This window comes from Episyrphus balteatus, chromosome 1, assembly GCF_945859705.1.
Source record: "Episyrphus balteatus chromosome 1, idEpiBalt1.1, whole genome shotgun sequence".
Lineage (NCBI taxonomy): Eukaryota > Metazoa > Arthropoda > Insecta > Diptera > Syrphidae > Episyrphus > Episyrphus balteatus.
This window is the reverse complement of record NC_079134.1, coordinates 4,644,799-4,665,670: the sequence shown is the minus strand read 5'-3', so window position 1 is coordinate 4,665,670 and position 20,872 is coordinate 4,644,799. Positions and strand designations below refer to the sequence as shown.

Sequence of the window (20,872 nt, the reverse complement as noted above, 5' to 3'; positions counted from 1 at the left end):
AGACCTGGAATAGACATAGAATATTAATTTGTTACCATCATTCGGTTATACCTAACAGAAAATAAGTAATTAGGTTTTTTATTAGAAAAATGCACTTAAAAATGCTTTAAAGCGGTCTGGCGGGGGGAAAGCTGAAAAAGAAACTTGCGGTACCCACAGTTTCGAAATCAGGGGATTTTTTATGATTTTTTGGTGTATCATTTATTCGGTTATACCAAAACGCCAAAAGTTGATTTTTTGCTGCACTTTGGATGCGTCTGGCAAGGGAAAGCTGAAAAAGATCACTGCCAGACTTTTTCCGTTGACATACTGTGGTGCATATCTAGATATGTGCATACTCGAATTTCGGTTATATCAAAACTGCCAAAATATGCTGCCGGCTCTTAGACTATTAGTTGTAATGTTCATGCGTATAAAATTAAGTTGAAATGCCAACCAATAAGTCATGGATTTTTTCTTTACTTTTTTATCTCTGAATTTGCATGCATTAAACTAGAGTTCAAAATGTACAAGTATTGCATACTAATTCATCAAAAACAACTTTCGATGAAGTTCATTGATTTGCCAAAGACAACTCAAAGCGTAGGAAAATGCCTTGACATTTGCCAAGGTACTTTGTAAATAATGCATTATAGAAATAGTTACAACTTTCCATTTCTTTTTATACATATTTGGAATTTGTCAAATTATTTAAAAGGCGGTTTTTTGGCTAGCAAACAAAACTGATTGATAATGAAACTTTTTTATACGCTGGACCTAGTGATATTTTATATAACTTCAAGTAGTTTGTTGTTTTATTTTTTTTTTTTGGCATCGAAACAATAAAATGTATGAATAAAATTTACTGCATTTATACGAAAGAAACAAATTTGATAATCTTACTTTTTAAGGTTTCGATTACACTAGTTTACAAAAAAATAAAAAAAATTTTGGACACCATTTTAAGAAAAATGGCTCAAAAAGACCAAAAACAGTAGATTTTGAAAGTCTATATTTTATCCAATTTTAGCCGTATTCAATTTTTGTGACTTTTATGTTGAAAAATAAAGTATCTTCTTTTCTCCGTTACATGTTCAATAGGTATAAATGCTCAAAAGATAAAAATAGACTTTTAAAAAAACATCAAAAATATAGTTTTTTTTTCACTTTTTTTAATTATTCATATTTTCTTAAGATTTTTACAATATTTTCCCTTTAAAATTTTTAAAAGGATACCTACCTATCGATAGGAAATTTAACTATCTACAAAAAATTTCTTAATACAAATTTTCAAATTCTACGTGCTTTTCAAGTTAGAGGCAAAAACTCAAAAATTAACAAAAAGAGTCGAAAATATTGATCGTTACAAAAATGGTCATATAAAAATGGTCATTACAATTTATCCATAGATTTTGAAGAAAATTATCTTGTTATTTTTATCAGAAAGTGTACTACACATGGAAAATTAAAAAATATGAGGACTCGAAATATTTTGATTTTTTCTTTAAATTTTTTTTTGGCAAAAATTTCCTTTAAAAAATCGATTTTTTTAAAATGTTTTGATACATTGCACTTAAAAATCTTGAGTGACGCAGAAAAGTTTCTCTAGTGTTTCTTGCTTATTTAATTAGCTTTCAGGTGCCGGTTTTTCTGTTCAGATTGATCGTTTATTACTCCAGATTTAGCCCGAATACTATGTATGCTGGGAAAAATAACGACAAAAAACTTTGAAAAATCATATCTCGAAAACCTATCCATTGTAATTTTTTTTAAAGTGATTTCCGAGTCTCTGAGGTCAAGGTACGTAAGAAAAAAATAGTGGGATTGAGTGTCGATTTTGGCTGTAAGCCAGTGTTATTAACTAATAATTTTCAAAATTTCAGAAATTCAGAATTTAAGATTTCATGTCTTTGCAGACCTTTATAAATTTTATCTTTGCGAGTTGTTAAAAGTTAAAGTTAAAAGTTTGTTGACTTGGTTCAATTCAGTTTTAAGACCCAAAATAACATAATAAGACTTTTTAAACTTCATTAAAAATATTGTGTTAAGTTGTTCTGGGTGCAAAGGTATTTTTTTGATGTAGTACTCTTATGATATTTGGTTTACTTTTCCTTAAAAGAAGATAATGAAAGAAAGAACATTTTCTTAAAAATCGGCCAGCTAAGATATAAGCAACAAAAAAGCAAAAGGTCTGTCTTAAACTACGAATAGTTTTGTTTGTTGTAGTCACGTTTGAATGAACGCATATTTTACTAAAAAATGTCTGAAATGTATTCCAGAAAAAAAAAAAAAAACAAACAAACAGCTCACAGCAATAAACTACTTTATTTAACAACCTTTATCCTTTTTCATCCTCTTAATTCCTCTCAGGCATTTCAAATATTATCCATGCGTTGCGTACATCTGATGTAGGTACCTACACATAATATTATGCATGAAATGTATTTATATCTTCCAAATAACCACCTCAGGATTCAGGCCACCTGTGTATTCTAATTTTATCAATACACACATACAAATATAAATAGAAACTTTATAAGCCTAAAATAACTTGAGGCAAAAATTCCTTTAGGCGAAGCATAAAAATACGTGGAAAGGATATTAAAATAGCATTGATTCTTTTGACGACCTTTTTTTTTTTTTGCCTCTTGTGACCCTTTTTTTGTATCAATTTGAAATTTCCTTCTATAAACTACAATCTCGTTAGATATAGAAAATTATAAAACAAAAAAGGAAATATAAAAACAATACCTTCCGAACCATAGAAAACAATATAATTATTTCATAACTTTCCTGAATAAAGGTTTCCCTTTATTCTATTGATCGACCAAGATAATATGATTAACCAGCAAAAAAAAAATATCGTTTGTAGCTATTAGTGGTGACATTGTGTTATACAAAACACGCAATTTCCTCGGCATAATTTAATCATTTTGCAGGTGAAAGAGTATTGGTTCTATATTTCGTTGTCAACATTTCACCATCAACACGCCCTAGATATATCCTGGATAGAGATGTGTATTATTATTATCGACCCTTGCAAAATGAATCTCCATTAGTGTCTCCTTTTTTTGGCACTGCCAACATGGGTAATTGATAATTGAGTTAATGATTAAGTGTCGAAAATAGATTTTTGTCATTTTTAATATAGAGGGCGCTTTTTTTTTGTAAATAACTTCAAACTTTGTTTAAGGATTAGTGTTTTGCATTCAAATCACACACTTAAAACGTGCAGTAAATATTTGTTTTTATTTAAATAGGTTTTAGTAAGTAAATCAGAGGTTTTTGAAAGTTTTCAAGACGTCTTCCATACATTTTTAAGAACTACGAATATGTATTAATTTATTTTCTTTCTAGTCTACTGTTTCAAATAACAAAATTATCACACTAGTTACCTTTCACTTTCATTTTGTGTTCAGTTTTCGTTTATAAATCCTTTCAAGTCTTATTTTCATTTTTTAATTCAGTTTTTGTTATTTTACATTTTTTTTTTTACAATTTTTAAAAAATAATAATTAGTATTTTTTAAGTTCTTTTCCAAAATAATTTAAAACTATATCTTGACCACAACCAACTGAATATCATCACAATGAACTGCAAATATTTGAGAAAAAATATTAATGATAAACTTAAAGAAAAAAAATTAAATAAATTAATAACGAAAATATATAAATTATTTAAACTGTTTAAGATGTTTTGACACCTCGAATAATGCAACAAGAATTATTTTTCCCAGACTACTTTTTCTCTCTGATCGATAGGAATCACAATAAAAAAATCTGCAAATAATAAAACATGTCAATTTTTGTATTTAAAAGACTTCGAGGCAAGAAAAGTCTATAAATAATGTTTGAGATTGTTCTTCTAGGTTCAAATAGATTCGGATTTAGTCGTTTAATATAAAAAAATCGAAGAATTACTGAAAGTCGTTATTAAAATGTAAATTCAAGTATTCTTTTTCAAAAATCTTTGGTCAGATTGTTGGTTATTCCAGGAAAGACTGCTGGCCAAACACCATGAAAATGTTCAACATTTTCTTCTGCAGAAAAATTTTGCAGTCGTATCTTAAGAGTTCAACCATTTACAAATATAATTAACTCATTTTAAAATCAAATGCACCATTTTTCTTATTCAAATTATGACTTTGCAAATCAAATTCACCCTTTTGCTATTGAAATTCACCAATTGTAAAAAATGATAAATTGATTTGCATTATAAATATTGGAAGTGATAATCTGCTAATGCTGTTTTCTCCAAGTTTGATGATGCAAATGTCGAAAGATAAGCTTTTAAGTAGATACATTTTGAAGGTTTTTATATTTACTTTCATTATGGAGCAGCAAACTTCCAACAGCGATGCAGTTATCTTGTGAGAATTTCCGAGGTATTAATTGCAACATTAAGTAATATTATTACTTAATTTTAATTTAATGTATTTTTTTAGTTCCTTATTGACCGCAATAAATCATAAATAAAAAACAACACAGTAAAATTTAATTTTAAAACGTCAGTTTTTTATTAATTATGGGAATGCATTTCGGTCTAACTTGCAGACCATCTTCAGCGAAATACGCAAATACAATACAAAAGAAAAAGAGAAGTATAACAAATAGCCAGAAAAAAGAAGAAAATAAGAAAAAGGAAAAAGTGAAAATTTAAACAAAATTTTTGACATATTCGGAAATTTAAAATGTAAACAAAATGCAAACAAAAACAAAAAACATTATTTTATAATAGAAAATAAAAAAGACTCGATTGGGCTATTGTCAATGTTCATTAGGTTGTCGGTTATAGAAATATAAGCAGATTCATAAGCATCTAGTTTAGAGGGATATCGAACTGTTTTGATTAATTTAAAATTATTTTCAAGCGGCTTCATATTATGTGGTTTATCATGATTCAAATCGAAAGCGTGGGCTGCGACTGCTTTGTTGACATCTCTCTTATCGATATAACGACGATGTTCTTTGATTCGACATTTCACCGCACGTCTCGTCTGTCCAATGTATTTATATTGACAATCTGGGCAAGTAATTTGGTAAATGCCACTTTTTTCGTTTAATGGTTTTTTATCTTTAGTGGAACCTAATAAATTTCGTAATTTGTTGTTGCTTGTGTGAACAATGCTCATATTGGCTTGTTTAAATGCGTGTTTGAGTCGATTCGTGATGCTTGGTACATAAGACATAGAAACTCGATGTTTGTTTGAATTTTGAGTTTGAGTGAAAAGGGTTGAAATATTTTCTCTTCTCACTTTGTTTGAAAACTTTTTTACCAGCGCATCAATGACAGATTTTTTAAATCCATTTGTTTGGGCTAAATGAATTATATGTTCATATTCGCATTTAAAATCCAAAGTAGAGAGTGGTAAACGACACATTCGATAAATCATGGAATTAAAAGATGCGGTTTTGTTTTGTTGAGTACAGAAAGAGTCGGATGTAATGTACCGATCTGTAGTTGTTGACTTTCTATAAACTGAAAATTGAATCCTTCGTCCGATGCGAGTGATTTTTAAATCCAAAAAAGGCAGAGTATGATCGTTTTTGCTTTCAACTTCATAAGTAAATTTTATGCTTTTATACCGGCTGTTAATTATGGTTAAAATCTTGTCGACGTCTGATGATTTGACGATTGCAAAAGTATCGTCCACATAACGCCACCAGATCCTTGGAAGTAAGCCTTCATTTTTAAGCTCTCTTTCTAGTTTTGTCATAAAAGCTTCAGCTACTAGTGGAGAGAGACTATTGCCCATGCTACATCCAAATTCATTCGAATAAAATTTATCTCTAAATTGAAAACAATTATATTTCATACAATTTTCAATAGCAAAAATGTATGCATCTATTTGTTCCGATGGTAGGTTGAACTTTTGTAGATGTTCTTTAATTGAAACTAAGGCTAAATCTACAGGTACACTTGGAAAAAGTGCTGTAACGTCGAAGGAAATCATAGTTTCATCTTCTTCTATCTCAATATTTTTTACCTTTTCCACAAAGTCAAAAGTATTTTTTACTGAGTATCCTTCAAAATCGCCTAAAAGTTTCAATTTTGATACGATCCACTTTGCTGTCTTTGCAAAGGGTGAATTTACACAAGATACTATTTTTCTCATTTTATCACCTGGTTTGTGGACTTTCGGTAATCCATACATGAGAGGAACTTGTGGATTTGATTCCTTTAAGGTGTATGTGTTCACATTAAAAACTGATTTTAGACGTTCAATTATTAATTTTGCATCTTTAATCATTTTATTCAAAGGTGATTTTTTACAGAGTGTGAAATTGTCTTCAGTGATCGATTGAAGCATTCGATTATTATAATCGGTTTTACTCAAAACAACAACCTTATTACCTTTGTCGGATTTAATGTAGAACACATCTCGCTTTTTTAATTCCTTGAGAGCTTTGTTCCATTTGACGGTGTCTTTGTCAAGCTTGTTGTTGGTAGCTGTCTGTTTAGTCTCAACAACCAAAGGTGCTGCTTGTTCCCTTATCTGCTTCTTAACTTCGTATGGTTTGAACTGAATTGCGGCTTCAATGTCAGCGATGACATCAATCAAAGGGGTAAACGATGGTTTTATGGAAAAATTCAAACCACGATTCAATAATTCTAATTCATCGGGACTGAAAGATTCATTTGTAAGGTTAACCACTAAATCATCAACATTTTTAACGCTTGTTATCGGTTCATTGATTTGTATTTTTTGAGAAAGCAGATACTTAATGTTGCAAACATAGACAATCTTATTGAACTAAGTGTATGAACGTTTTAAACCATTCTGTTACACTAATCGGAACCGGTTTGCTTCCGTAAATGGACCAAATCTTCACTGGCAGGTAAATTTTGTAAAATGCGTGTAAGGTGCAGCTGGGAAATAAATCGTGAAAGTTTTTCAAACCTGCGCACACTGGTCGATTCAGTACATCGTAGCTGGTCAAAAGTCGAAAAAAAAAGTTGTTGTCAACATACAAAATACCGTTAGGCCGAAAGTAAATATTCTTAAACAACAAAAAACAACAAAAATAATTTTTTGATTCCGTTATTTTATTCATGAGAAGCATCTCAATGTAATCATTCATGATTTGCTCACTCTCTATTTTAACGTCCTCGAATTAACAAGTGTTTACAAAGTGATAGTTTATGATAAAAGTGAGCAATTGAGTTGAACAAAAAAATGTCAGAAAATGCTAGTGGTATGTATTTTTAAATTCAATTTGTTTTTTGTAAAAAAAAAAGTCGGATTCTATTTCTATTAACTGAATGTTGTAAGGCATTTTTTTGATAGTTCTCGGATGTTTATTTTTTACTTCTTGGACGATTAAAAAAAAGTGCCGCAGAGTGCCATCGTGAATTTTTTATATTTTGTAGTTTGAATCATTACCTTTAATTTGATGCTAAAATTAAGTGCCGAAAACCGCCGCAAACTATTTTTTTGGTCTCTTTCAGGTACCAATCTGCTCTTTTTAAGGTGACCATTTTTTTTACGGAAGGACATTGTTCAAGATTGTCAAGCTTGTAGAGCATGAACTGTTATGTGTGATATATGAAATGAAAGGTTATATTATGTCTTTTCAAAATAAAAATAAATCAAATTTATAAATGCTCTATGTAAAAAGATATTACGTGTCAAAAAAAAGACCATCTTTTTACCGTTATCTCAAAAATGTGACTATGAAAATGATTGGAATTTTGCACAAATATAGTCCTGGCTTTTATTTATATTTCATGTTAATTTGATTAATATAACTATCAAAACGAAAAAGATATAAATTAAAAACGGTCAAAAGGGCTCGAAAACTGTCAAAAATTTGGGAAAAAGAAATATTTTTTCCCATTAAAGATATCTCGGGCAATAAAAAAGACATCAGAAAGATTTAAACAGGCATTGAAAGATAGAAAACAGGTCTTATAGAAACCGTTACTAAATATGTTCAAACAATTTTCCTTATACAGGGTGTCCCACAGTCACCGCCCCAAACGAAAACCATGGATTCCTGAGGTCATTTTAAGTCGAAAAACTTAAGAGGTAATTTTCTCGTTTTCGTCCCGTTTTCGAGTTACCACGGTTTTTATGATTTATGTTCTCTTTTCCCTTATCTAGCTTTATCTTTGCCAAACTACGTTTGATTTGAAAATTTTTTTTACAACCAATCAAGAATTTATTACAGTTTTAGTTTGTCTCAAAACTTTTTTTTTTGCGGACAACCGTTTCTTCACAATTTGGCATCAAACACAATTTTCTTCGTTTTTTAAGTTGTTTTTTACACTTTCATATCATTTAAGTCAAAAAAACACGTTAATGAGTATTAATTTTTTGTGCTTTTTATTAAAGCCCAGTTTATTTTCATAAAAAAAAATAAGTTTTATTTCATAAAAAAGGCTACTGAAAGTAATTAAAAAAAAATAAACAAACTGAGTGAATTAAAAAAAAAATAATTTTTAAATAAAAAATTAATTTAAATGAATTAAAAACTTTTTCTGAGCTATTGTGGTTAAGAAAAGAACAAATAAATAAAGCTCAGAAAAAGTTTTAATTCATTTAAATAAATTTTTTATTTAAAAATTATTTTTTTTTTAATTCACTCAGTTTGTTTATTTTTTTTTAATTACTTTCAGTAGCCTTTTTTATGAAATAAAACTTATTTTTTTTATGAAAATAAACTGGGCTTTAATAAAAAGCACAAAAAATTAATACTCATTAACGTGTTTTTTTTGACTTAAATGATATGAAAGTGTAAAAAACAACTTAAAAAACGAAGAAAATTGTGTTTGATGCCAAATTGTGGAGAAACGGTTGTCCGCAGAAAAAAAAGTTTTGAGACAAACTAAAACTGTAATAAATTCTTGATTGGTTGTAAAAAAAATTTTTCAAATCAAACGTAGTTTGGCAAAGATAAAGCTAGATAAGGGAAAAGAGAACAAAAATCATAAAAACCGTGGTAACTCGAAAACGGGACGAAAACGAGAAAATTACCTCTTAAGTTTTTCGACTTAAAATGACCTCAGGAATCCATGGTTTTCGTTTGGGGCGGTGACTGTGGGACACCCTGTATAAAAGAATAAGCTCCGAAGTACCCAAAAAAACGTTTTTTTGCATCGTCTAACGGTAATATTTCAAAAACGGGAGCTGATTAATTTTTTTTTAACTTTGGATTCGAGTTCAGGACACCGAAAACCTTCAGAAAAGTATATTATTGTTTTGGCAACAAAACCCTTGTAAACCAGTGTAATAGTTTAAGCTGTATATTGATAATGAATATAGCAGCTAAGGTGAAAAAAACTGCTAACAGGCACGGGAAGAACGGGAGACCAGGGTTCATCGATTTGTAAGACGTTATCACATTAAAAATAATATTCAAAGCCAATAAGACATAAAAAAGAATTAAGTCCACCTAGTGACTCAAAATCGACCACTGTGCTGCGCAGGGATTTGAGAATAGAGATTCGCTTATCATACTTTTAATCGAGAACCGAGCAGTGTTACCGCTGGATATTTTTGAAAAGTGGCAAAAAAGGTGGCACTCAGAGAAAAAAGGTGGCACATCAAAATAATAATAAAGGAACACCATATTTGTATGAAAATTGTCTTCAGAGAAAAAACATCTCACCAAAATCATAACAATTGATGAAAACACACAATTTAAACGAACATTTTTTTATGATTTATTGTAACGCAAACTTACAAAATTAAAACTAAACACTTCATTTTAGATTTTATATTATACATACATATATAAATAATAGGTACCGGGTATTCAATAGATGTTTCAAAAACAAAATTTGTTCTAAAACTAGTTTAAGGGAGGAAATTGACAATTGCAATACCATTAAATAAATAATACTTAATATAAAGGTACAAAAGTTACGAATTTGTATCACATTTTATATTTTTGTAATTGTTTCTCTGTATTTTTTTATGAGGAGCTCATTTGGGCTCCACTCAGTAAGATCACAGTTACTTATTTAAAGAAGCCAAAATATTTTCGCAAGTTTCAGTTTTAAGTCGGTTGGTGAGTTTATTTTTCATTAAAGTTAGCTTTGAAAATACTCTATCAGTGCAGGCGCTGCTATGTGGCAAAGTTAATGCATGCACGGGAATGGAAAGGAACAAAAAACATAAAAAGGCATGGAAATTTGTGGTGAATTTCATGTTTTTCTTTTAATTGAATGGAATTCTAAAAAAGTGGCACAAACTAAAAGGTAGTGGCTCGGTAGCACAGGCTGAAAAAAGGTGGCATAATGCCACTAAAGTGGCACAGCGGTAACGCTGGAACCGAGAGCTTATTGGAAAGGCGCATTTATTTCTGTTCTTGAGAGAATCTCCTATAAAACACATAAACAACACTTATGGCCTGTTTTGAATGCCTATCAAATATTCCAAGTTTGGGTTCGGGAAGTTTTATCAATTGGAAACTAAATTGACAGAAGAATTTGTCTAGATAAGTGTTTTACAAAAAATTTAAACAATTCTAAGTGCTAGAGAAACCGATACCAGAAACTGAACCAAATTTTAAATGGGTTTCTTCATTTTTGTTCATCTGTTCCAACATTACTTTTAATCTACTTGTCGAAATTTGACACATGAGGTATCGTTGGAAGCAATTTGCTCGACCGCAGGCTATGTGATGTGACTTTTCCTTTTCGTTCGACGTTAGTTTACCGAGACTTCTTATTACAACTATAGTTTTAACTTTTACTTTAAAGGCGATGGGGGTCATTTAATAAAACTGTATGATGCCTCGACAATATAAACGTTAGATCATACATATCTCCCATGTAAGTTTACTGACCCATTAATAAAAGGGGAAGTCGAATTCCGAAAGAATACATCTCACGACGAATAACAAAAACAATGAAATAAAGTCTCATTTAATTCATTTCCCATAAAAGTCATAGATAATTCATCAACTTTTACCACAAATAAATTAATGAAAAGCCTCTTTTTAACTATTTATTTATTTACTCTTTATGCGGCATTTCATCACCACAACTTGAAATGATGGATACCTACCAACATGACGATAAATACACAAAAATAGGTACTGGAGGTAAATAATTTATGTATTGTCAAACATAAGCTCCACATTTCCCTTAAGACATTTTTTATTCATCTCAATCAACGGGGGAAGCCTTATCTTCCGGGATCTACTTGCACAATATTCATTTTATTATTGTCTGGTCCCACCGCATATTGTGCCCAAGGAATCTTAATTTATTAATTCCTTATACTCTCCCTCTCTCTGCGTGATATTTATCTTAAACGTGGTTCACACGGACTCAAGGCATAATATTGTGCACTTATTTATAAAAATTTACTTCGCGGTTTTTGTATCTTTTCACACAACAACAACAAAGTTTGTCTACAAAAACAAAAGCGTTGATGTGTTGCAATATTTCACAAAAGTTATGCGCGAAATCATGAGACAAAAATTTTTACTCTCTGTGATCTGCTAGGCTGACTATGATTTAGACATGGGCATGCTTACCTGGAGCAATGAGAAGTCGACTTTGATTAGCCTCTGCTTCGATCTGGGGGAGCTGTGCGCTTCGGACCGCTCCTCTTTCTTGAGCGTCTCCACGGTTTGTGATGACGACGATGACGGTGGTGGAAGTACTGCAATGATAAAGATAAAACAAAAAAACCGGCATAAGTTATTGTATCTGAATTAATTAGTTTTATAGATGCAATTTTTTTTGTTTGTTGTTGGAATTAAAAATTGTGAATAAAGGAAGACTGAAGAAAAAAAAAATATTGTTGAGGTTTTGAACGTTTATAGTTTTTTGTTTGGTTTCCCTTCGAGATGAGAGAAAAGTTACAAAAAAAAGACTCCATTTATGTGTCCATTGCAGATATACTCTTATAGAGCTAAGTTAGCTACTTCGGTACTCTATCTGTATCTGGGTTATGTAACGATAATTACGTCTTTTTTTTTACTTCTTCATTCACATTATGCTGCTGGAGGATGTCTGTAAATGTATACCAACTATCAAGTCATAAAGTTAGACTTTTTTTTCTTTCTTTGTTTTGTTTTCAGTTGAAGGGAATTTAGTTTCTCCTTGGAGCAGTATGGCCAATACAGAGAGAGTGAAGAAGTAAATGGCTTTTGAATTTTTTTTCTTCAATTTTTTTTGTTTTGGTAGACCTTAATTGCACTTTCCCGCAGGATATACTCTATTGCTGTGGTATAGAATTTCTTTAGAAATTTATTTTTCAACAATTTTCGATGAGGGAATGAATTTTGTAACCTAGTTTTTAAGTATTACCCTTAAGGGAGTTTGATAACAACAAAAAAGAAAGATTTATGCGATAAGATGAAGTAAGGACTGCTGGGTAAGGTATTTTAAAGAAAAATAATTAAATTACTTGTGCAATTAGGTTAAAGTTTTTTTTTTTAATTTTTAAAAGCTTGATAATTTTTAATTTACTGATTGAACCTCTTATACAGCTGTTTAAATATTTTGAATAAGAATAGGAGAACAAAAGTTTGAAACAGAACAAGCAATAACAACTTAACTATCTTTACTATAAGTTGTAGGTGGTTTTACACATATGTTATTGTTGTTTGTTTTTCCTTTAGTTTTTTTATTTACGATATGTATAGGCCTGGGTTCAGTTCGACATATAAATAAAGTCATTCCTACACTGATAAAAAACAAACAGATTTCACATTAAATTAAGCGGATTTCTGCATGGTTACTTAATTTCTTGAATGGGCAGATAAAAGAAATCCTCTTAATTCAAGCGAAAAATCATCTTATTTTTATGTGTGGAAACATTTTAATTAAAAAAAAAACTTGCAACTGTTAGGTCACTTATCATCAGCCTATATCTAATGTTTTTAAATTTCGTTTTCTGAAGATGAAAATTCACATTAACCCTGAAATGAAGTTCACCTTAATATTAACAGAATTTAAGTGGATTCCACTTCTTTTAAGCGGAAATTGTTTTAAGAGGTTGTGATTTAAAGTTAGCATCATTTTATTTAAAGATGTCCTTTTTTGTTCTGTGTAAAAAAATAGAACTTAAAAAAAAATTAAAACATGATGTAACGATGATAGAGAATGTAAAAAAATTGGCGTAGCATTTCTGTATGTCTATAAAAAGAACTATAGCCTAAGTGGTGGTTCGATTAAGTAAAAACTTTTTTTTAGACTCTCCAAATTAATTTTTGATTAAGTGTTTAAGAACTTAAAATACTTGAGACATATAAATTAAAAATAATAATTTTAATATTATTGTATTAGAATATTTTTTTTTTTTCAAAAAAATTAATATTTTTTATATATGTAGAAAGTCGGATTCACTAATAAGTCAAAAACTACATTTTAAAACTGAAATTAATCTCAATAAGGTTCGATTGGAAAAATTTAATTTTGGATCTTCTTTTTGATGTTTTCTTTTTTTTTGTTTTTGATCTCGATTTAATCTTCCCTTTTGATGAATTGTTTTTTGATTATTTGATTCGTGCAATAGGCAACAAAATGTGTTTTTTTATACGATATCTTCATTGTGGTAGTTCAGACAAAAAATCTTTATGTCCAAAAACTAAATGAATATATTCAAAAAAAAAAAATAGATTTTTTAAAGAGAAGAGTAAAGAAAATTTTGACTTGTGACCAAGGTTTTAAGATTTGTTTTTGGCTGGGACTCAAAACCAAACCTCAAAAGTGAAAGTGGCAAATCTTGGAAATGTCGCTGACCTCATGTAGGCAAGTGTATTGGAAATAGGGTTCCCAACATTTTCGGAGCCGATTATAGTATTTTGAGGAAAAACTGTAAAAAAATATAGTAAACTTTCCACACAAATATAGTATTTATAAGTAAATAAAGAAGTCAAGGAATTTTTGTTTAAGTTGTTTCAATTTAATGTTTGTAAAACCTTTATTTTTTGCTCTTCTTGTAAGTATTATTCAAAAATTTTTTGTAGAGAAAAAATTTATAAGGTTTTTCATATTCAACATTTCAATTTTCGCCGTTTTGAGTTCAAGAATCATGATGAAAAAATTCTTTTTGTGAATTCCTCAGTAGCAGAAATGGAATATAAAATATCTTAAAAAACATTTAGGAGGTGTTTTAATTGCGTTAAAATTTAGGTGACAATTTCAACCTAGGTGAAATTTTGACACTAGCGTTATGAATAAAATAGGTTTAAATGTATCCTCCTGTAGAGAAGGCTAAAATTTTAACGAAGATGAAAACTTTAACTTAAATATTAACTCAATCGACACACGGCCTTTAGTAGGCTAGGTTAAGGCGAGTTCAGATATGTACATGGACAATATAAAGCAATAAAGTTCAATCAACATAAGAAATATTTTTGTTATTGATTTCGTTCACCTCATTAAAATATAGTACTTTTTCGTACTATATATTTCTTTAACAGTATATAGCACGTAAAGCCCAAATAAAGTACAATACTATATATTATAGTACGGTTGGGAACCCTAATTGGAAACAACGTTGCCTACTACCGAGCGTTTGGCCCGCCGCCATGCATCGGGAGTTGGGCGTATTATTCCCAATAAATCTACCAGAGAATTACTTGCCGAACAGAAGTGTGACTGATGCCACTAAACAGATATGCAAACACTAAAAAACGGTTTCTAGCGATCAATGTTCAGCTACGTGTCATCACAAACAGAAGACACACATTTCATCAACGGAGTACTCTTTTATATTCTTTGTATCCTTGTTTTTGCGTAATAACAAAGTGTGAACTATATCTAGGCGAATGGTAAAAGAATGGAAGGAAATATTACTAAGTTTCAACAAGAAAAGTATTTAGCCACCGAAGTATTGTTACTAACGGTAAAGTTTTTAAATGAAAAAAACAAAAGAATAGTACGCATACGCCACAATGACCGCTTAGGTTTGGAGCACATCGGCCTTTTTAGACATTCTCTGGCTTTTAAAATTATTAAGATGACTATTCAAAATTTTGCATATGAGGTCAACTGATTTTACTGATTCTAAATATTTGACCAATCCGTTGCAACTTTTTTTTTTTTTTTTCAAAAAAATAAAAATCTCTGAAATATAAAAAAATATAAAAAATTGGATTTACTCAGAAAAGCAAATTTGAGATAGGTTTTTGTTTCTCTTCGTACGTGGGTGTTATTTGGTTGTAGTCCATTTCTCACATGCGTTACCTGATACGTACGTACGTCCTGGGAATTCATGTTTTTCAAATTTTACATAGAACATTGTCACATATTTGTTTTTATTATTTTTTTTTTGTATGTAATAGCCAAGGTTTTATGTTTTCGTGAACTGAAAATACTTGTCATGTTGTCATCGAGCAAAACATTTACGGTCACCAATTCCGCATACCTATAATTTGTATATCTTCTAGAAGCCAAGGCCTCTTTTTTTAACTCCTATGATATTCTTCGTTACAAATTACATATTCATAACGTTTTTATGTTTTTATGTTAACACACACATGACAAGCTATACAAAGCTTCTCGAGTATGCATTTGGTTAAAATTGATTTTGTTTTAGTTCCTCTTCCATCATTATCCTCTTTGAAGGTTTTTATCATCCAGTTGAGTTGCCGGATTCCGGAAGGTGGTGAAAATTCCCCTTGCACGTGCCGTCGTCATGCCAGTTGGGGGTTTCTATTTCTAATAATAAAACTATCCCTAGGGATGGAATCGATTTTAGTTCCATGTGAATAGGTTTTACCACATCCGGCAGTGTTAAATGTAACTTTCGTTCTTTCCACCCTTTCTTATCGGTCGGGTTTATACCACAGCGCACCGTATATTTCGTGTGAAGTGAGTTGTATGGTGTGTTCTAGTTTCTATTGATTTATAGAGCTGGGCTTTATAACCTACCATCAAAAACGTGCAGCATATCTCACACTCACTACCACCGTTCTCGTTCGTTTCGTTGGTTGTCGCACTTTTATTTTTGTGTATCGTATATCGACCCAGTTTCAGTGTATAGCTCCCCGGAAACGATGTTAAAGTTGCTATTTTTTGTTGTTGTTTCCATTTTTGTTTGCCATAGTGAGAGAAACAAAATCCATTATGCATATAATATAGGGTTGTGAGTGGAATGCTGAACAAGTTCGTTTAAAACAGGCGTGACTGCACTAAATAAAGTACCGCAACATGTTTAAAATTCCGGCTTGGAAAAAGCTTCAAAAGAACCCAACTCTCTTTGTACAACAACGATTGTTTTGACTTATTTTTTGACCAAACCAAAAGCACACACAATATAAAATGAGAACTCTATACAATCTAGATATAAAAACTATAGAGATAGTAAAATGTAGCAGTTTTTATAATGGATTTTTTTAAAACTTTTTTTTTTTTATTGGTATGGTGACATAATGAGAAGCAGAGACTTATTGATTTTAGTAGATGGTGGGTTTTGGCTGGCACTTGTGAGGGTTAAATAAATATTAGACACTAAATTTATAGAGAAGACATTATAAGACTATGAGGAATGTTTTTGGTCTAGGCATGGTTTTATTTTCTATTTATTTCGTGTTGGGATTAAGTATGTCTCGTTGCCAATACTATAGAATTGGTAATTACAGAAAAGCTTCTGTGAAAAAAAAAAAAAAAATACCGTCTTAAAGGCTTTGCTTATACTGAGTCAAGCAATTGTGTCTGTTTTGTTTTTTCTTATTTTAAATTGGTATTTACACAGTCGGTATATAGGCTGCTGTGTTTTTTGTTTGGTTTTAATTTAGATTCTTTTCTGTCAGCGGAAATATACCTTTGAAATTGTGATATTGAATTAACGTACGTAAACCGATTTTGAAAAGATATTTGCAAAGTGAAATATATATTTCGAAATAATTTTATTGAATTAAGGTGTGATAATATCGCAAGTTGAGAATTACCTATAACGTCACGACTCAAAATACGTTAATTGGGGGATGCGTGCTTGTACGAAATGTTGTGTCAATATTTTCTTGTGGTTTGAAATATTAAAGATATGTATTAATTTTGCTTTCAAAACTTAAAAAAACTAATATGGATTTTTTTTCAGGTTTTTTAACAAGAAATTGTCTTAAACGTTTGATAAAAGGAAAAGGATTCTTTGTTTTTTTTCTTTTTTTTTGTTATGGAATACACATTCAGGTTTGACTTAAGCAAAATATTTTACAGCTTTTTGAACTGAAAACTTCTTTAGTATCGTAGTGATTTGAAACAAGATGAAACGAAAAAGCGACAAGAAAAATCAATTGATTAAAACTTTTTTTGTTTTAATAATAGATAGATGAATAAAATTTATACTGTAGATAGGTAATTAAATAAACTATAAATTTTCTAAACCTCAATTAATTTCATATTCAAAATCCTGATATAACGGTTAAAATATGTTGTTTTTTCAAAACTCGTTATATCTTTTGATCTAGAGCACATACAAATTGTATTAAACTTTAATACGCACGCTTATAATATTATCTTTTATTTAATATAACACACATAATGGTACTTGCTCTACAAGTTACACAATCTTAAATTGAAAAACTTGAAAAATACCTAAAAACACCACTGTGCAGATCTGTTGCCGATGACCAGCCACTATTGTAGGAAATACCGTAATCTCAGTTTGAAATTTCGACATGGTTAGCTTTAAAAAATTCATATTTTTTTGTAGGAATGGTAGAAATATGATTGAAGCGAAATATACAAGGTGAAATAATAAGCTTTCAGATGATATAAAATTTATTATAGGTTGTCATATAAAAAATATGGATTTAAAGGTGATGGAAAGGAAAGGTAGATTTTTCGATTTTTTTTTTCTAAGAAAAATGATTTTTTTTAGGTTTCACTTCTACCACGTGTGAATTACACACATGATTTGTATTTATTGAGTTATGTTCTGAACGTTCTAACAATTTTCATTAGAGAAAACCTTCTTCGAATAAAGGTACAGTGATATGATAAAACTTAACATTTTTCTTGTAATGACAGACAAGAATAAAAAGAATGTGAAAATTTACAAAACAGAAAGAAAAAATAAAAAATGGTATCCGCTAGTAATTGAAGATAAGTTTAAGTTTCGCATTAATATCAGAAGCCTGTCATTCCGTAATTTGGTTATCGACAGGTAAAAAGTTTTAACGATAAACTGGCTTCACTTCAAAACGATAATCACTTTTTATTAGACGATAAAGTTTTGAAGATGCTTTCTGTAAGTCATAATAATCGTCAAAACGATATCGTCGAAAATGAAAGTGCTAAGACGATAGCTATAAAGAAATTCATTTTTGTAATACCTCGAAAACGGTATAATGGGAGATATGCGTTAAAAAGGAGATATTAACAAAATAAAAAAGATGGGTCTAGGGAATTAAGTAAAAATCGTCTGTACAAAGTTTCAAGCAAATCCATCCATTTGCTTAGGCCCTAAGTTCGATGTACAGATGGGCGCACAGACCGACACGGACGGTATGACGAAAACCACTTTTTTTCATCTTCTCCATCATCGTAATGTTGGTTTTGATTAAAACCTCGAATTTTTTTTCTACACAAAACCAATACTTGCCCTATATAGAGCAAGTAAAAAATAATGGCTGAAATGTTTGCATTAAAAATTCAATTTAAAATAAGTGCACTTAATATTTTTTTTATAATAAATCGTTGAATTTCTTCCATATTTTGACTGTTTGGCATTATATTAGCTTAAATTTTCTTTTTTTTGCATAAACAAACAAAAATAAAAAACATTCTCACATCCAAATCGGGATTCGAACCTCTAGGCTGATACAACTATTCAAATTATAGAAACTTTTATCCATATTAACTGCTTAGATCTTAGGATATTTTGAATCAGGCATAATTTCAAAAAAAACTAAAAGACTTCAAGTTAAAGTTTATATCTTTTTTTATAGTTTGCTTAATGAAAAAGATCATCTTAATGAAACCAAAACTTATACCTATACTTAAAATGGTGATCGATTAAATCTCATGAAATAGTTGCAACTTCATGCTATAACCCTTACACATTCATTCAATAATTTCTATACAAATTAGCTTAATATGATTTCAAATTTTTTTTGTCTTTTTGTTATAAAATTTAAGTTGAAAATCGTATTAATGTAAAATGGCCTTGAAAGAAGATTGAATGTTCTCCTAACTTGAGGAATTTTATTTTAATTTATAGGTAGTCTATTTCCCAAAATCATTAGCATAAGATGAAATTGTGCGAATTAGCATAATCAGCACAAAACAATAGAGCTAATCGCCAAAATTGACAACTAAAACCCTAACAGCTATATTTCTGTTTCTTCATCACGAATCGGCTATAAATAGATTATAGATACCGTGAAAGAAGAGATTACTCTAAAAAATGTATTTTTATGCAATCTGTGAAAGAAATATTTAAATTAATTTCCTATTTGTAGATTCTGGTAGTTTTAACTTTTTTTTTGGTAACAGCGAAGTGAAGAATTCTAAAACTTAGAAACAAAATTCAAGCTTATTCTTATTTCATTAAAAATCTACTCCAATTTCCTCGGGATTGTCCTAAGCGTTGAATGAACCCTAAGCAAAACTGGACTTTAATAACATATATCAAAAGACCAAATTGTTTGCATAACTGTGCCCCTTCAATTAACAACTGGTTACATTTGTGTTAATTGCCATCCCACGAAAGTTTATGTGAAGTGTCATCACACCACAAAGACTGTGTCCAGTGGTTAAAAAAAAGAACGAAATGACTAAGTATTTGGTCATAAAGTTGGCACCGTTTAAAGTGATCTTACAAAATTCTCTGAATCTCTATGACGACACTGCGTTTCACATGATTAAGCGACCGGCACTCGTTATGGGAAATTCCAACTTCTTTTTTTTTGTTGTCTGTAAAGTAATTTAACAGTTTAACTTATTAAACATGTGCATGAGTTTCAAACTGATGTTTTTCGGCTCTATGGAACTTCAAAAGATTAATGATGATTATACACATGTCAGCTATATAGACTTATTATGAAAAGTTGTAATTTCTGATTTCTAAATGTGACGTGCTTGTAAAAAAATTAAAGAAAAAAAAACCTTGGAATACTTTTTTTTTTCTGTGTTCGAAAGATAATTTTACAAAGCATCGTAAACGTGATCTACTCGTACTTCAAATAACAAACAAACCACCGCACATTGCTCTGGTACAAAAAAAAGTAAAACGAGTTCTTCAGATACTTCAAACGACTTTTTGATACGAATTTTGTAACATGACTCTTAAACATCAACGCAAAGACATACAGACATTTGTTGAAATTGGAATTGGAAGGCCATGCATTTATGTATTTTTTTATTATGGGAAGTGAAAGATACATCACGTTCACGTCATCTGCTGCAAAAAAAAAGTCTGCTCTAATTAGAGAGAAATAAATGTTGAATGGTTATGAATGATTCTTTTATTTTTACTCAGGTCTATGCTATTGTATCACAAAAAAAGATACATAACAAATAATTCAATGGTATATAAAACATTTATTTGAATGAAATTCCTAGACATTTCTGCGAGCGACTGCAATACAATTTTATTTGTAAAGAAAAAAATCAGCAATAAACTCACTTTTTATATTTTAATCATAAAACATGATTTCTTCAATTATTCTTTTATACGTGTTAAAGAGGTATGCTTAGCTCAGCTCATAAATCCTAATTAAATATACAAGTCTCTTAAAGAAGATTTTTAGGTTGAATTTGAATTTTATCTTTGCTTTAATTCGTTTAATTTTAATTTTTATTGTTTGCATAAACATTTTGTTTGTGTCTTAAAAAATAAATGTGAATTGCTGCCATATTCTTTAATAACTTTTAAATGCTGCTTGAAATACATTTGACCCAATTTTGAAGATGAAAAGTTAACGAATAATTCCTAAAAATATTCCTTTTCATCCTTCGACAATATTCCACTGCCATCATT

At 30.0% G+C, this 20,872-nt stretch overlaps 1 protein-coding gene across 4 annotated transcripts in view; it reads right to left on the bottom strand.

Annotated features, from left to right (window-relative positions):
- The window catches only part of LOC129905316 (protein spire), a 133,308-nt gene that overhangs the window by 6,115 nt on the left and 106,321 nt on the right, over nt 1-20,872 (bottom strand). For all 4 annotated transcript variants that reach the window (XM_055980768.1, XM_055980771.1, XM_055980770.1 and 1 more), the window contains one exon: nt 11,469-11,596. In XM_055980768.1, the coding sequence (XP_055836743.1) occupies nt 11,469-11,596 (128 nt within the window). The remainder of the gene's footprint in view (nt 1-11,468; nt 11,597-20,872) is intronic.